The sequence below is a fragment of the Molothrus ater genome, chromosome 6, assembly GCF_012460135.2.
Source record: "Molothrus ater isolate BHLD 08-10-18 breed brown headed cowbird chromosome 6, BPBGC_Mater_1.1, whole genome shotgun sequence".
Classification (NCBI taxonomy): domain Eukaryota; kingdom Metazoa; phylum Chordata; class Aves; order Passeriformes; family Icteridae; genus Molothrus; species Molothrus ater.
This window is the reverse complement of record NC_050483.2, coordinates 28,366,261-28,383,596: the sequence shown is the minus strand read 5'-3', so window position 1 is coordinate 28,383,596 and position 17,336 is coordinate 28,366,261. Positions and strand designations below refer to the sequence as shown.

The 17,336-nt window shown below is 43.7% G+C and overlaps 2 protein-coding genes across 2 annotated transcripts; both read right to left on the bottom strand.

The window, feature by feature from the left end:
- Positions 1–1,525: 1,525 nt before the first annotated feature.
- Positions 1,526–10,274, bottom strand: SYNJ2BP (synaptojanin 2 binding protein). The gene is made up of 4 exons (XM_036383841.1): positions 10,095–10,274; positions 6,078–6,214; positions 4,460–4,555; positions 1,526–3,009 (listed from the first exon to the last, which is right to left on the bottom strand). The coding sequence occupies exons 1-4, from the start codon at positions 10,159–10,161 to the stop codon at positions 2,869–2,871; spliced, it is 441 nt and encodes a 146-aa protein (XP_036239734.1). The 5' UTR covers positions 10,162–10,274; the 3' UTR covers positions 1,526–2,868.
- A 3,449-nt stretch (positions 10,275–13,723) lies between these two features.
- LOC118687338 (disintegrin and metalloproteinase domain-containing protein 20-like) lies at positions 13,724–17,259 on the bottom strand. Its single transcript, XM_036384261.2, has 2 exons — positions 17,241–17,259; positions 13,724–16,633 (listed from the first exon to the last, which is right to left on the bottom strand). Exons 1-2 carry the CDS (start codon positions 17,257–17,259, stop codon positions 14,124–14,126), a joined length of 2,529 nt encoding a protein of 842 aa, XP_036240154.2. The 3' UTR covers positions 13,724–14,123.
- Positions 17,260–17,336: the final 77 nt, after the last annotated feature.

Below are 17,336 nucleotides of genomic sequence, written 5' to 3'. Positions count from 1 at the left end.
AGATAGATTTGTCCTTAAATTATGGACCTGAAAATCCATTTTTCAGCAGATCAGCACATTCACAGTACATTTGAGGGAACAAATGAGAATGGGAGAGAAACATGGGTATTTAAGAGTTTCAGCTGCCCTCAGTATTAATGGCAAATGTGTTCTTAAACAAAACAAACATAAACTACAGTTAGGATGCTTTCTGTTTGTCTTCAGGATTTCAACTTATCTTTTGTAAAAACTCCAGAGATTTAAGTTGTAACAAAAGGCAAAACTCTCTTTGATCACTTGTATTTACAAGCTGTCGTCACTAGATTTTTTAAAATTTGCTTCTTCTACAATGATAGAAAATGTACATCCAGTATCTAGTGCAAAGATGAAACTCAAGGCTTCAGAAACCACACAGTGGAAAATACTTTGGAAAATCATGGAAAGGTTAGGTGAGACAGTCCAGTTGCTGAAAGAAAGTAGCATGAGCCACAGTTCACAGGAGAGTTTGGGGCTGAGGTATTTTCCACTTGGGTTTTGTCAATAAAGGGGACAAGAGCTGGCTGGGGATTGGGAAAGGGTTGTTTGGTACCAGGCAGGTACACAAAGGTGTTACGCACTTTTAGACTGGATGGTTTAAATCCTGAGTAAAAACTACTACCCAGACTTCTGAAAAAGCTACTGAGTGGCAGTTCAATAATTGTGAACACTATGCACCAGAAGGGCCTTTTCCTTTTTAGTAAGCCACATCAATTATTTGAGCATTGATTACAATCCCTCCCCTCCCTAATAAACTGCCTGCAATATAGATGACAGTCATGTCTGAATGGTATCAAAGTCACAAAGCTGAAAGGTTAAACAAACAAACAAAAAATCCCAAAGGTTTTGCTTTCTCTTACTTCAATGGGAAATGACTAAAACTAACCATTACCTTCCATAAATTCTCATCCTCCTAGCCTGATCCACATACTACTACTCATCACAGAAACTCAATTCAGGGAAAAGCTAACAAGACAGGCCATTTTCTTAATGTCTGCCTCTTTATTCTGAAGGCTGTGATAAAACAGCATCAATTTCTAATCACCCACCTTAACACACACATGTGCTGCACATGGACACCACAGCCAAATATTCAGAGCAGGTCACAAACAAGCTGGTTCATGCTTTGCTGGTAGCTGCAAAGATCTGTCTACGCAGCAGCTCTTCTGCTATCAGGCACAACTGGTTTGCAGGCCAAGGCAAGTCACTGCATGCCTTAGCCCAGGCCAGTCAACATCAATATTGTTCCCAAAGTCCCCTAAGAACATGGAGCAAAATTCTTCCTGTTTGCTCTTCCCCTTACACTAGAGCAGTCTATAGGCCAAAGCAAGATTTCATGTGATCCAAGTGCTCTGAAGCTCCTAGGTGATTTAGGAATGCCATGTTCAACAGCATAACCACTTCTATCTCCAGCAGACAGCAGGAACACAGCCTTGAGCAAACACAACAATTTCAAATACATCAGCAATGTCCTATGAGAACAGAGATAAGTAAAGCACCAAGACACCAGTTTTTCTTTGAAAACATATATTGCATATGTGATCTCTTCTTTGGCATCATACAGATCAGACCATGCATTTTACTTTTCTTTTACAAAAACAACAAAACACATTGATTTCTTGGAGACAAGAGAAACAGGTCTTACACACAGAGCTCCTATCAAGCTGGGGCATTTAAATCTATTCAAATCACAGTGAGGAGATGAGACCCTGGAGGTAAATTCAGCCATATACTTTCCAGAGGAGGGTCTCTTCCCTCTGGTTTTACCTGCTAGGCTTTACCCTGGCTTAAAGCTGACTGCCCATCTCCTGAACATCACATAACTCTTCACAAACAAGCAAAAGCCAGGACAATCCCAGCCTGCTCTCAGCTTCTCCTTTTCAATCATCATAAGAGTCTCCTGACTGCAGAGAGCAAGTTAGCTGCTACAGAAAATTTTATCTGAAATATTCCCTGCGCAAAAAAATAACCCCCAAAACATACCTCTAACCTGAGAGATGTAGACTTCAACCCACCTGATGCATGGAGGAACTATTGCTTCACTACTAATTTAAAGACTCTTCTGCAGCTTCAGCATGCCTGAATCTCTTGCCACCACTTATCCTTGTGACTCAGTTGTCCGTTTGTCCCTCTCCAGTATGCTAGCATTTTGTGGAAAGCTTTCTCTTACAACTCTGACCAAAAAATGAACTATCATTTTGACAATCAAAATCTTCTTCTAGCAGCAAGCTATCTTCTATCTTTTCACAACTGGAAAAATGTCTCACCAATACTGCATGTTGCTGTTAAATCAGTAGCAACACTGAAGATTTTACCTGCGAAACCAAAGATCAGATTTTACACATTTAAGGCATTTATTCAGCAACAACCAACAAAACTTCAATGGTAAAAATAATAAACCCTTTGCATTGCTTCTCTTTATTCATGGTTTGGACACAATTCATTAGATTCAAGAAAAAATTCTGTGGAAACAAGGCAAAGCCTCTAGAAAATGTTTTTTGATTTAAAATCACTCCCACTCCCTTTAACCAAAAGTTAAACCTTAAAATGTGGAATAGATGAGTGCGTTTGAAAGTTCATGGTGCAAAATAGAGGAGGATGGCAAAACCTCCTCGATTTGTCAAAAAATACAGCTATCCCACTCTTTACATAAACACAGTCCTCTCCCTTCCCTTTTTTCTCTCTGCTTCTATCCACCCTGCAACAAAACAATATATACGAACATCAGCAGCAACTTGGATGATAGGCAATGATCCTTTTTGGCATCAGTCTGTGACAAGATTGTTGATTCTCTATCTTTAAATTGCATCATAGCTGTGTAAAATACGCAGTGATATCCCAGCAGTGAACTCTTCACATCCGCTGTCGATACCTCAGCAAGATCCAGACTGCTGTCGCAGCAAGCGCCAGGCCTGGCACAAGAATGGCTGCCAGAGGAAGCCCACCTGATTCTCCATCTCCTCCATGACCCACAGGGCCATTCTGTGGCTGCAACTACAAGGAAAAAAAATTATTTATGTCAGAACCCATAACAAGAGAGCCCCCAGTTCTGTGTCTGGACCAGGTGGTTCTGTAAGAATGGTCAAAATAGTTTCCCTAGGTACCTGCAGACTCCACACATGGAGGGTTAAAACAGCTTAGGATGGACTGAACTTAAATGCGGGGTACCCAGTCACTACCAGACACCTTCATGGTTCTCTGCCATTTTCTAAACTAGGACTCAAGTGAGCAGGACACACCTCATACAGCAGAAAAATGACACACACATACCCAGTCACCCCTTGATGCACTTACCACCACACCATTTCCTGCTCTCTTTGCCAGGAAAAAGACATCAGCAATTCTCTGGTTTTCTTACCTGCCTTATACACTGGTCCAGCAGACATACTCCTTTGTTAAGGGAGTAGAAAAGGGATTGCAAGCCACCTCTCCCCAGCATGCTTTGGGTAGATCAGTATTTCTTTTGTCAACTTCCATGCTCTCTGGGAATTAATGATTTCTCTCCTTTTACATCTGAAATGGTGCCAGTATATTTAAAGTATGGCAGTCCACATTTCCTATTATTGTAAAATCATTTATGTTGGAAAGACCTCTAGGACCAACCATTAACCCAGCACTTCCAAGTTTACCATTTAACTAAGCACCACATCTGCACATTTTTTAAATGCCTTCAGGGATGGTGACTCAACCACTTCACACAGCAGCCTGTTCCACTGCTTGACAACGTTTTTTCAGTGAAGAAATTCCTAATACCCAATCTAAACTTGAGCTGATGCAACTTGAGGATGTTTCCATTTGTCCTGTACTTGTTGCCTAGGAGAAGAGACCAATCCCCCACCTGGATAGAGCCTCCTTCCAGGCAGTTGTGGAGAGTAATAGGGTCTTCCTGAGCTAAACACCAGGCTAAACACCCCCAGCCCCCTCAGCTGCTCTTCACCAGACTTGTGCTCCAGATCCTTCACCTGCTTTATCACCCTTCTCTGGACATGCTCCAGCACCTCAATGTCTGTCTTGTAGCACTGGGCTGTACACACAATTCACTAACTTGAGTGACGGCCTCTGAAACAAAAGGAGTTCTGTCTCCAGTAAGATTGTAGCCACTGAAATAAAACTGGGCAACTTGAGATTCTATCTTCACACACAAAGCTTTACCTCTGAGAAGGGAGAACAGTGAGCAAACACAACACACTCCAGCAAAACAAAGACCTGGGGACATCTCTAAACTCACCTTTTTTACTGATACAAAGGTTACACTGGTGACAAAGTCATACAGAGACACAGCTGAGGCAATGAGAGAAGGTCATAGGTCAAACGAAATTTTTATATGCATGCATCACACTGAGCACCTGGACACAGTACTCTTCTTCCTCATGAAACAGCCACCAATCACAGAAACCAGTCTAAACTGAGCCAGAAATAACCCTAAGGAAGAGGTAAAACATACCCTGCGCTGAATTTTCAGAGAGACGTAATAGCCTGCATTCCTGAACAGTTCCACAGCATCCTTGTGCCGCAAATCCTTCAAGTCTTTGCCATTGATCTAGCAAAAAAGGAAAAGGAGATCTAGATGCTGAAGGTAAAGCAAACAAATTTTTAATGATGCAGGCTAACATGTGAAGGATAAGACATAAAAATCTTCATGTTTCACAAAATTCTGCATTTGGGGCATAATACTATAGTCATAAAGATCCTAATTAATTAATTAATATTATGATGTCTTTTTATACGTTAGGACAGAACATGAGAAAGTCCAAGTGAAAACATAGAGGTACTGAAAAAAACTACCTAGAAGCAAAATAAGAATAAAAGACCACAGTTGTGTCAATAGCAGCTTCTGATGCTGTTGCTTTACTGGAAACAAATCAAAGGTGTGATTCTGACAACTAATGAACATAAAAGAGCAGCTACAGCAAAATTATTATTTTAAGTCTCTTTCCTTGTTTCATCTACTGGTGTACCTTTGAAATCCATCTGTTTGAGAGAGTGTTGTAAACACACTTTTATAAGCACACTGATGTAGCAAAACCAACCAAAAAAACCCCATTACATACATGCTTCTTGGCATCCACTTGATCCACTTGCAAGTGTTAGGATTTTTTTTAATTTAAAGTAATTTATCCTGGCACAGGGTTTTATAACCCACTTGATTTCCTTCACTGAGTGAATTCATCCTACCTTTTCATTTTCACCCCCATTATCCCTAACTCTATCCCAACTGATCACATCCAGTCCCTCCCTTCTCTTCATATTTAGACATCCCAAACACAAGTAGATAAATATTAAACTGTCAGAAAAAAAGTGAATATTCTCTATTTAACTTAATATCACTTTCTGGATCAATAATAGGCTCCAATTAGTGCAAAGTAGTCTATAGAAGCTAAAAAGATCACATGTGGAACAAAATAAGCAAGTGTAAAATAAAATTAGGGAGTACAAAAAGGTTGTATATCATACTACGAGAGGCTACTTCTTCACCCATCACTTTGTAAAGCTTTCTTGCATGATTGCCAGCTATATGAAGAACCAGTGGGTGTGAACATCAGATACTTGAAAACAACTTTCTAAAAGGAGAGCAGCCTATGTTATTCTTGAGGAGCTGAAATGAAGAGAAGAATATTATGGCCTAGAAATTTTATCAACTAAAAACCCCCTGTGCAAACGGATTAGAAATCATGGATTACCAGTCAAAAACCAGAAATTTAAGAGGTGGAAAATCCTTATTTACATGTGTGTAAATGATAATCCATTGTGAGCAAGAGAACACTTCAAGGATTCTAAAACCTTAGGGAGGCAAGTCACAGAGGAAACACAAGCAGAGCACCACAGAGCACTTCTGTGGCAAATCAAGAAGGCAGAGGAGATAAGCCCATGTGTAGAGGTACTCACATCCCTAGAGCTCAGAGCTCTCCCCAGATCCCTAAGGTGACTCCTCCATGGAGTTTGCTTGGGATCATCTCATTCATTCACCACATCCCTCCTCTCTATGCACTGTGAAGGAAAACCTGCCTCTCACATCCAATTACTGATCAAGAACACAGGGGACAACAGAAGAAAGGGCTTACCGCTAAAATTTTATCTCCTTCTTGTAATCGGCCATCAAGGTAAGCTGCCCCATCCTTTTTGATCCAGCTGACATAGATGCTGTTGTCATTGGCAATGTACTGCTGATCTGTCCCACCAACAATGTTGAAGCCCAACCCTAAGGCAAGCCAAAAAGAAAGCTGATGAGAAAAAGCTTAAAGCTTCAAATGTTCTTGCTGTTTTGCTTGTTGGGGACTGCACCCTCCCACATTATCTTGCTTTCTTCACCATACAAAAACTCACAGCACACAAATCTCCATTATCCTTTCCAACTACCTTTCCATTGTCTAGGAAAGTTATTTTAATAAAACTGGTCTTGAAAGCAGAGGAGAGACACTAAATGCCTGAGGACCCCATTTGTGTAATACTTCATTACACAAAACACCTGTGAGCTGTTTCAGGTGGGTGCTAGGGAATAGTGAGGGGCCTGCCGTCATTTCTGAGATGCTGATTCAGCCCTCAGCAGGAATAAACTTCTTCAGCACAATATGAAAGAAAATGAAAGTATTCTGCATTTCACATGAGATTATAGTAAATCACTATCTTTGAGCTACAAGAAATCATCTCTGACAAGCGTTTTGTGAGCTGGAAAACAGGGTAAGGAAAGGCAAGGAGCATAAGACCCTATCTACAGATGAGGAAACGGGCAAGGAGAACTGTGCTACCAGCTTGAGGGCACCTAGAGCTCAGAAGACTCCCCTTCCACATCCCAGGAGCTGGAAGTGGTGTGCTTTGCCTCCAAGAAGAAGATTAGGCTCCATGAAGCTACTTCAAATTGTACACAATCACTTTGTTCTGTTTCATTATTTCAAACATGATAGGAAATAAAGACAAAGTTTGCAGATTTAATGCAAACCAAACAGGAATACACATACATTTATTAAACCTGATGTCCACTATACATTTTTGCCGTCTTGTATTATTCTTTAAAGGAAGCCTCAGTTACAGATATCTAGCTGGATCCAGCTTCTGGACTAAAGTTAAGAGTTCTTGTTTCATTAAAACCCAGAAGAACAAATTGAATTTAAAAATCTGGAAACCCAAAGATTATGAGATTCCCCACTGTACATGCAGCTAAGCTCCTCTCTAAAAAGGGACAAGAAAGACTCCCTAAGAGGCCTGCAATGAAAAAAGAGACAAAAGCCAAGGAAAAAGAAAACAAAAATCAAATATGCAATCAAAGTAAATGGAAAAAAAACCCAACTTTTTTTTATGACATGAACCAGTCATCCAAAAGCTATTGTCAAGAACAGCTGAGGGCAAGTTCTGCCCACATTCAGCCAGATTGATTTATTTGGTTTTGTTTTCTTTCTTATTTTCTCTCGAACTTGGAACTAGAAACCTTGGGAAGCAGAGTTTCAAATGAAAGTAAAACCACCTTATGCCTGCTGGGAAGCAGCATTTTAAATTAGTCATAGGAGACTAAAGCATTTACAAAATGACTCATGGTATATTAAGTGTACATCTACAGTTGGGAAGTAAAGAAATATTAGCAGCAATTTTGCCACACCTTTTTTTTCCTTCCCTTCCTGGCAGCTTTGGACAAGTGAGGGAAAAATGAAAGTGAGAGAAAATTGAAGAAATACTGACATTTTAATTAGAAAAATATCTATTCCAAGAATGGCCAGTTGTGCACAGTAATACACCTTTCAATAGAAAATGAAAAGAAAAAAAAATTTAAATCCACACTCCTAAAAATTATTTGCCATAAAGCCATTAACTTAGGAAAGGGGAAAATCAATACTCCAGAAAGTATAAGGTTTAATCAACATTTATTAAAAAGCCAGAAAGAAGGAATCAGGATCTCAGAACACATTGATTTTCTCCCATATATAAAACCTCTAAAATAGGTGTGTATATATATATATATATATATATATATATATATATGAAAAAAGTATACATTTTGCAACTTTTTACCCACGACTGGAAAAATAATCAAGATTCACAGCTTCCATCAGCAGAGGCAGATCTTCATGCCAAAGAGCAGCAGTTTGTGCTAGACCAAGTTAAGTATTCACAGGGCTTTTTCACTGTGTCTTTCCTTTCCAGCACTCAGACTTGCACTCTGCCTAAAAATATCTTCCCTATCAATCCTCAAGCTCTTTGCTATTCTCTTCCTTCCAGTTCATGCAGCCACAGAAAAAGACACAGCACAACTGGAAGAAAAGGGGAGAGAGGACATAGCACTAAATCTCTTGTCTATAAGGGATCAGAAGTAGAATGGCAGAGCTTTAAAAGCAGGCTCTGGGCTAAACTACTGACCCTCCCTGAGGCTGCAGACCTCCCTATGCCTCACTTACCCTCTCTGAACTAAAAAAGTCCCTCAAAAATTAAGTCCATTAAAAAAAAAAAAAAACAAGACTGGCAGGATTAGGAAATGAGAGAGTGAATACAAGAAAATTTGAAAAAGACAAATATACACTGTCCTGCCCACTGGAAATACATTCACAACCAATGCAAACTTTTTGCCAGACATGTTTAGCATCAGACCTATTTTAAAAGTTGCAGTCAAAACTCCAATTCAAGAGATTACAGTACCCAATTGTACTTCACAGATAAGTGTTTTGTTCCTTCCACAGAAATGAGTAATAATTCACATGGAAAGTGCATCAAGGCCGGAAGGGGATGTAGGACCTTCAAATCAAATAACATAGTTAGAAACCTAAATCTAAAGATGCACAGCCCATCTCAATGACTGGACAAATGCTGCTCATGGTAATCGAGACTGAAATCACAGTGGTCATACTCAAGACCGTTCTCAACTCTGCCCTTTAACATTCCCTTACACCCTCCTTAAAATTTTAGCTCCCCAGATGTATGGAAACAGCATTCCCATCGGAACCAGCTTCATTTGGCACAGTTTTCCCTGACAAGCACATTAGCTTCATTAGCTGAAGCTCATGGCTATGCAGGTAGGGCTACACATCTTTCAGACCAGAGGCCAATCTGGTGAGCAGGGGAGGCAAAGCACTGCTCACACTCTCTGGGTTCTGATCACCAGCATGAGGGCCAGGACCAACACCAGCCCTGCACGGGACCTACCTCCACCCCAGAGAAAGGAAACACACCCACCAACAACGTGGCTGCTGGGGTCTCTGGGGAGCCCCTGGAGCCAAGGCTGGCCAGCAGCTGCACCCAGCAGTTGTGCAGAACAGAAGGGCTGCCACGTTTTCGTTCCTACTCATTTAAATTAAAGAGAAGGCCTCAAACACCAAAGTACAACTCTAGCTCCAAAAGCCTTCCTGAAGCCTGCCATTCTCTATAGCCAGGATTTTGCTCCAGAGTCGTACATTTCGCGTTTACTTGCCTCACTTCTGAAAGTGAGGTCATTTGAATGGCACCATAAATCCTATAAAAATGTACGATTTTCATGAGCACACCTGCTGTTGAGACATGAAAAGCAAAACCAAAAAACGCCCCACCGAACTGCCCTATTCCCTATTTCTTCCAGCCTATGCTCCTCTCTCTAAACACCACAAAGCGTCTCAAGGTACGCTGCACCATGAACGCCAAGCTGACAACACAGGGGACGGCCACTTAGGGCACATGATTTCCGAATGGCCCCTGACTCACTCAGGGTGTCCAACACGGCTGGGCGCTCAGCGGCACAGCTCCACCGGAGATGGCAACTTCCAGGGAAAACCGGAGGCGAGTTGTCCGCAGGGACACCAGCCTCCACCGGAGCTCCCGCAGAGGACGGACTCTGACCCGGCCAGCTCTCCCTCACGCACGGCACGAGTTTTTCCCGCAGCAGGGTATCCGCCACGGCTATTTCCAGGAGAGGCCCCTGGGCCCGGCACCTCTGGGCGCTGCGCTTCTATCCTCGCCGCCGGGACCCTCCCTCCGCCGCCCCGGTGCCCGTCACGGCCGACCCGCCGGCCGCCGCCACCCCGGGCTTCCGCTCCGGCTCGGCGGGGGCTCCGCAAGCCTCGGCGCGGCTGCCCCGGCCCGGGAGGGGCCGCGGACCCAGCGCGGAGAGGCCGCCCCTGCCTTACCTGAGGGTCTGCGGGTGAGGCGGATAATCTCCTCGGTGTAGCCGCCGCCCGCCACGCTGCCGTTCATGCTGCGGCCTGAAGGAGAACTCGGCTCCCGGGGCAGCCGCTCTCACCTCCTGGGCCGCCGCCGGGCCGCGCCGCGGAGCGCTGGGAGTTGTAGTCCCCGTGGGACGGGGCGCTTCCACCGGCGCTCGGGGCCGCCACCGGCGCTCACCGCAGAGGCGGTAAAGCTGCGGGCCCAGGGGAGCCCAGCCCAGCGCACCACAGCGTCCTCCTGCCCCCGCACCTTCCCAGGCCCCTGCGCGGCATCCGTGCCTGGCCCTGCCTTGCTCCCCAGGCTGGAGCTGGTTTCCTCTAGGAAGGTTAAGGAGTAGGCCATAGTTATCTGGGGTAGGCGTAGGAGAGAAGAACGGGGGATATATGACCTGTTCCCAGCCCTTTTAACTGTCCTCACAGCAAACTGAAAAACAGATCAGACCATGCTGGGCAGGAGCAAAAGCCCAATACAGGCAAGCAGCACAGAGAGCATCCATACCAACGCCGAGTTACCCTGTGGTGCAATAAAGTGATCTAGATTCAGAAACACAAACGGTGCATAGAAACACCGTGCTGCCGCTGGGGCAAGAAATACTTAACTAGATCCTGTAGAAGGTGTTTGGTTTGAGGATTTGAGAAATTTCCTCAGAACTCTACAGAACTCTAGATAGTTACCCAGCAATAAAGGGCTAGTTCAACTTGCTATGTAACAGAGCCACTTGAACCTGGGACTCTGCACCTCAGGGTTTATTGAACCAATAGATTATCGGGAAATAGCAAGGGAAAATTTATCCTTATCTCTTTCAGCACATGCTATAAGTGTATGAATATAGACAATGACAACAGGGAACAATGTCAGTTGAACCACCTGACTGCTTGGCACTATGAGGACAGCCACATCTACGTGCTGCAGGAACCTCTCTGATGAAAATGAGGACCAGCTTATCTGGTCCTCCATGTTACACTACCATTTTATTTGTTTGGTATTGCAGTAAAAATAACAGATGTTTTTACTGCATTCGTTCCAAGATTATCTGCACTTCCAGATTCCTGAATTTAACAGGGAGAGACAACCTGGGCACTGGATCTCTGACTGCTACAACATTAATGCTTAGTGCTAAACTGAGTGTTAGAACACCTGCCTCAGAGGTGGGAGACAGGCATTCAAGGTCCAATTACACTTGCAATGATGAGCAGAACCGTGACTCATGTGATAGATTTTTTTGTTGTTGCTAAGTAGCATTCACCCTAAGTTGAGAATTTCCCAGTGTCTCATACTCTTGCCAGTGAGGAGGTGCACAAAAGCTGTGAGGGAGCATGGCCAGGACAGGTGGACAAAGGGATATTTCATACCACAGAATGTCCCGTATATAAGCTGGGAAGATATTTGTAAGGGGGGCCCAACACATTCTGGGACAGGCTAGGTATCAGGCAGCATGTGGTGAGCAATTGTACTGTGCTTCACTTGTTTCTGTTGAGTTCTGTTACTCTCAACTCTCAATACTATTAATACTAATACTAATATTTTCAAGGAGAAAAATCTCAGAAAGGGAGCTTACACATTTTATGAAACATAAACTGGATTTGTTGAGATACGTGTTTGTCTTGCTCATATGGCCCAAGAAGAAATGCGAGAAAAGTATACAAAAATACTCTTATCCAAAGCTCACTGAAAGCCTCTTCCCAGTTATGGAGGTCCTGGTTTTCCAGAACAATCTTTAAGCACAGAGAAAAACAGAACCTACAGCATTTTATTACTTTATCTTTCCCAAAACTGCATTTGTAAGTAAGCTTTCTGGGCTAAATTGTGCTTTCATTTACACCTCTGTCTCCTCAGTGTGCAGCTCTGTAAACAAGAACTCCCTGACTCCAGTGTTTCTCTGTCTCAGCATAGAGAGAGCATACTTGGAAATTTATAGTATACTATTGATCAACAACAGCAGGCCATCAAGGTAGCAACCTGAAACTTCTGCCACTCTTTTTGTATTTAAAAAGCAAAATAAAAAAAGTTTTAGTAGGTACTAGATGTGCACAGGTACTTGGAAGGTGCTGGGTGTAGTGCTTTTGTTACTTTTTATCTCCATCTTTCAATTAATTCACAACTCTCTTGTCTGTCTTCGATCCCTTGTTTGCAACACCTGAATTACAATTGTTATTTCTTAGAGGACACCCCTCCCACTCCCCCAGCCCCCAAAGGAGGTCTCTGGTCATGAGGAATAATGTGGTGTTAGTCAAGGGCAGTATCTTGCCTTTTGACATAAATGCAGGATCAAGTTTTCATCATCTAATCAAAACCATCCATGTTGTATCATGACAATAAGCACAGCCTAAACAAACAATGTGTTACCTCATTTCTGCGACAGCATAGATAAATATTTAAGGACCCATTTGCTCTACACAAAAAGCTGGGAAAAACTGTGAATCACATGCTTTCTATTTCACATCCCATCATAATATAATTGGCCCTTTTTGGATACAGGACACCAAAGAAATACACATAAAAAATTACAGGAAAATGCATATTCTAAAAACATATATATTTGGGACGCAGCAAGAGTTGACCATAACAATTTGTAGAGTCACCAATATCTTTCTTCCCAAGTGTTCCCAAGTGTTGGAGTACTTATCCTGCCTTTACAGAATGTTTGCTAAAAGTGTGCTCTTTATTTTCTAAATACAGATAATTCTTTTGTTAGCAGACAAGTGCATTATAGCCCTTTATCCTGAAACACCTTTAAAAAAATTTTTTTAACTGTGATCTGGATAACAGACTCCTCTCAATGCTGATCTGATAGAACGGTCTAGTTACTACTGTAATAGAAATAATAACAATAAAACTTACTGAATGGTATTTCCATGTCCCTAATATTTTTCAGAAGTTAGACATATTTTATGTTGTGTTAAAAAAATTAAAATGACAATGCTCCTGTGTAGCACTCCATAGAGCTGCAAGGACACATTCTGTTATAGCTGAAGAAAGAATCAGAGAATAAGCCAAAAGAAACCCCCTGAGATAGTCAGATAAAGTATCTATCAAATATTGCAGGTATTCTAGGTAGGAGACACTTGCAGAATAATTCCGAATACTTTAGAAATTCAGTTAACTTCAGGAGCCCCACTGACAGCTCCTCTTAGAGACAATAAAATACACAGCACTTCTCAGAAGCAGTCAGCAGTCAAGACACTGGAAAATTTCCAGGAAATAAAAACTATTTGTTCTTGTGAAATGCCAGATTTGGTGTCACTACCTTGTTGACATATATTTTACAGTTCAGAAATGCAATGCTTACTGGTTGTGATCTGGATAATCCTTCTCTACTCTTCCACAAAAGGAAGACCCTGTTCCCTATGATCTACCTCCCTCCTGAAGGGCTGCTCCCTGTAAACAGCTGTAAGCACTTGTGAAACAGACAGCTGTATCTCACTGCAATACCGGTTCCTTACCTGTTTGTGTGTCATAGATGTGAATTAAATAGAGACACAGAACCAGTGGAGACTGCAAGTGCAATTTTTTCTCTTTGGTTGTTAACCAATGACAAAAACAATGTTCATAAACATCTCTCTCACTGAATTGAAGAAAACATTAGGTGAAGGAGAAAATTGAAGCAAGTAGAGTAGCAAGTAGTTTGACATATGCTCTTGGCATCCCTATGTGATAGTTGAAACCCCAACAATTTTTATCTCGAATAGGAGTTTGGACTAGCGTTACATGGTTCTGCAAGAAAGGTATTTTGACTATGTTTTCACACTGAATCCTACCATATAAGTCATCTATCTACACCTGTTTTAAGAAGTTTGCATTTTTATACTGTTGATATGAAGTATAAACACAATACCTGCAGTTTACTTAACTACATCAATTTAAGAGCTCAGGGTACAAAGAACAGCATGCCTTACTGCCTGCATTTAACTTAAAAGAAAATATACAGAGATAAGATTTACTCTGCATTTAATGATATCACATGAGATTAGAGCTGTTCAGAACCTGCTGAATTATTTTGATGAGTTATCAGATGGCTCTGAGGATATTTCCTCAATAGAATCCCAAGATACTGCTTTTTTATCTTTGGGGGATTTTAACTTACCAGCAGGAGACTTTTCTTTAGGAACTTCTTTTTTTTTTGGTCTTTGAAACAACTGCAATATTCTATGGAATTGGGCTTTTATCTTTGCAAGCCATCCCTCTACTTTCTGCCTATAACGGATGGAAAGAGCTATTCCAACGAAACACACAGAATAAAACACCAATAGTCCTAGTCTTACTTTTGCTCTCTCAGCCCTCCTAGGTGGAGGGGGTCCACTGTCAACACTACCTCCAAATCCTTCGGATTCACAATATGGAGGAGCCCAGCCATACTCACAGTGACAGTTCTTGCGATTGTTACACACTCCTCTGTCATGACACTTTGTCATGTTGCAGTCGTAGTTCAGCACTGATACACTCATACACGTCCTGTTGATACAAAGCATATCACTACCACACGGTGTGCCATCTTCCACAGCTCCCTCATCTGCTCTTGCCACCCCTATGTGATAGTCGAGTCCCCAACAATTTTTATCTCGAACAGGAGTTTGGACTAGTGTTACATGGTTCTGCAAGAAGGGTATTATGACTATGTTTTCACACTGAATCCTACCACATAAGACATTCTTAGTACTGCATTTTGCAAAATAGCTATTGTCACGAATACCACAATTCCCAAACCGGTCACCTTGAGTATTCACTGCTTTAAAGCAATCTAAAGGGGCAGCCTTGGCTTGTTTGCCAAAGAGACGCTGGCACTTTTCATTGTGGGAAGAACATTTTCCTTGATAGCAATAAACACCATCATTGCAAGGAGTTCCATCTTGTAGGTATACATCCAGTGGGCACTGAGGGGAAATCCCATTGCAATACTCTGGCAGGTCACAGCTGCCCGTACTTGCTCTGCAGAGTGTTCCTGCTGGAAGGACCTGACAGTTCTTGCAGCATCTTCCAGACGCACAGTTTGAACCTGCAGTAAATGTACAGTTTGTGCGGCAACAAGGATCCCTTCGGCAGCTTGATGCTGAACCACAGTCACATTGCTCTCCTCTTTCTACTATTTTATTCCCACAGTATTCACTTATCCCGGTGTAGAAACTGCCAGGTGCTGGTGGCTGACGAAGGCATGGAGCACCATTTACAACCAGCTCAAAGTACTGTTTGTAACTGCAATCACTGAAGGAATCAGTCTCAGAATTGTGTTCATACATAATGCACGTCTTGCGTCTGCAATTACATTCCGGTTTATCATGGACCATCCCAAGATTATGGCCCAGCTCATGGACAAATGTGATAATAATTGAAAATATCTTTTTCTCAGTGAAGGAAATAACAGCCGATGCCCAGTGCATATTACACACTGTCCCTATATATGCCAATCCCAGACTGCTTCCAAACCACTGATATGCAAATAAGTGAGCAACATCGTGGTTCATCCGAGGTAACAGGTTTGACTTTCTCCAGCCGTTAAACGCATTAAGTACCTGGGGAATAGAGTTAGTAATATTTATAATGTTCTTTTCAGTCCAGATCTCCAGTCCTATAAGAAACAGCCGGACAGAAAGCTGTTTGCACAAAATGTCCCCAGCATTGATGACTTGCATGACGTCCTTCAAGACTTTGGATTTGCTCCTGCCTGACTGTACAAACCGCACGTGGTCCACGACCACTACCATCTTCACATACCTGATGTGCGTCCACCAGTCCCTCAGCTTTTCGTTCTCCCCCGCTGACTTGGGAGCCTTAAACCACGGCAGCACAGCCTTTTGTTGCTGCAGCACCTCCGGCGTCAGTCCGCAGCTGGCTCCCTCGGAGCTGTTGTCTCCCTCCATACGGTAGAGAATGTGCCGAAAGGCCGGATCATTGGGGACGGGCTCGATCTGGTAGGTATCGTCCTCCACCCAGAGCACGCCGTGGAGGCCCCTGCTGCAGGTGCTGAGGGCCACAAGGGAGCCGGGGCTCCCCACCACGTCGCCCTGGTAGAAGCAGTTGTCCCGCACGAAGGGGTGCTCCTCCCGGCGGGCCCCGTCGCGGCCGTAGGTGACCAGGGTGAAGGGGCGGGAGACCAGGCCCCTCCTGGGCTGCAGGCGCAGCACCCGCGGCCGCCCGCCCACGTTCAGCCAGTAGGAGAGGGCCGGGGCGTCGTCGCCGCCGCGGGGGCTCAGCTGCCGCGGCACCGTCACCCACGCGGCGCGCGGCTCCGCGGGCCGAGCCCCCCGGGCCCCGGGGCACCCCGCCACGCCCAGTAGCAGCAGCAGCAGCAGGAGCCCCGGCAGCGGTCCCATCGCGGCCGCCGGCACCGGCCGCCCCCGCCCGAGCGGGGATAGAACCTGGAAGGGCCCAGCCCGGGCGGAACCGCCCCGAGGCTCCAACTGCCGCCGTGCCGGCCGGGCCGGGCCCGCTCCCCAGGAAACGGCATCGCCCGCTGCCCGGGCGCCTCCAGGCAGCCCACCCTGCTCTTTGAGCCAGAACAGAGGCTCTTGTGGGAAGGAATCAGTAAATTTGCCTCTCACAAACACGTTCCCAGCTTCTAATAATCTTAATTTCAAATTAATGGATATTTCTCCTCCCGAGCAGACATAGCAAGGACAACCCCCGCTTCAGCTTCACACACCTTGTCACAGATGTTTGTGTTGAGCAAAGGGATCATTTGGGTAGATCATAAGCAGGAAAATCTGTTTAAAAATCTCAAAAGGTTGGGTTTTGCTGTTTTTATTACAGGATAGTTTGTGAGTGGACATCAGAAATGGGCTAAGGCTTAGAGTCAGAAATGAGTAAGTACAGAAATATTCCCTGTGGTGACCTTAGCACGTCCCTACTACAGCATACACACCCTCCAAGAAAAAAGGTAGAACCAGGGGAGAATTCACTTCCACTACGTTCTAGAATATAGATGGAAACTAATAGTACCAAGTATAAAATCCTCAACCCTATCTACACCACAGTGTGCTGTACAACAATGCACATTAATTACAGACAGCGCCTATGCAGCAGCCATTTTCCTTACGCAGCAGAGGACATCATATTCTCTCTAAAGACTTGTGATTTCATAGCACTGGAAAGAGAACACTTTCAGGTACATCTACCACTGACTACCATCCCCATTTTGGGTACAGCTCTGGCAAGACACAACCATAAGACAGTGATCTGGGTTGTGGTAAGACAGGATGTCCTGCACAACA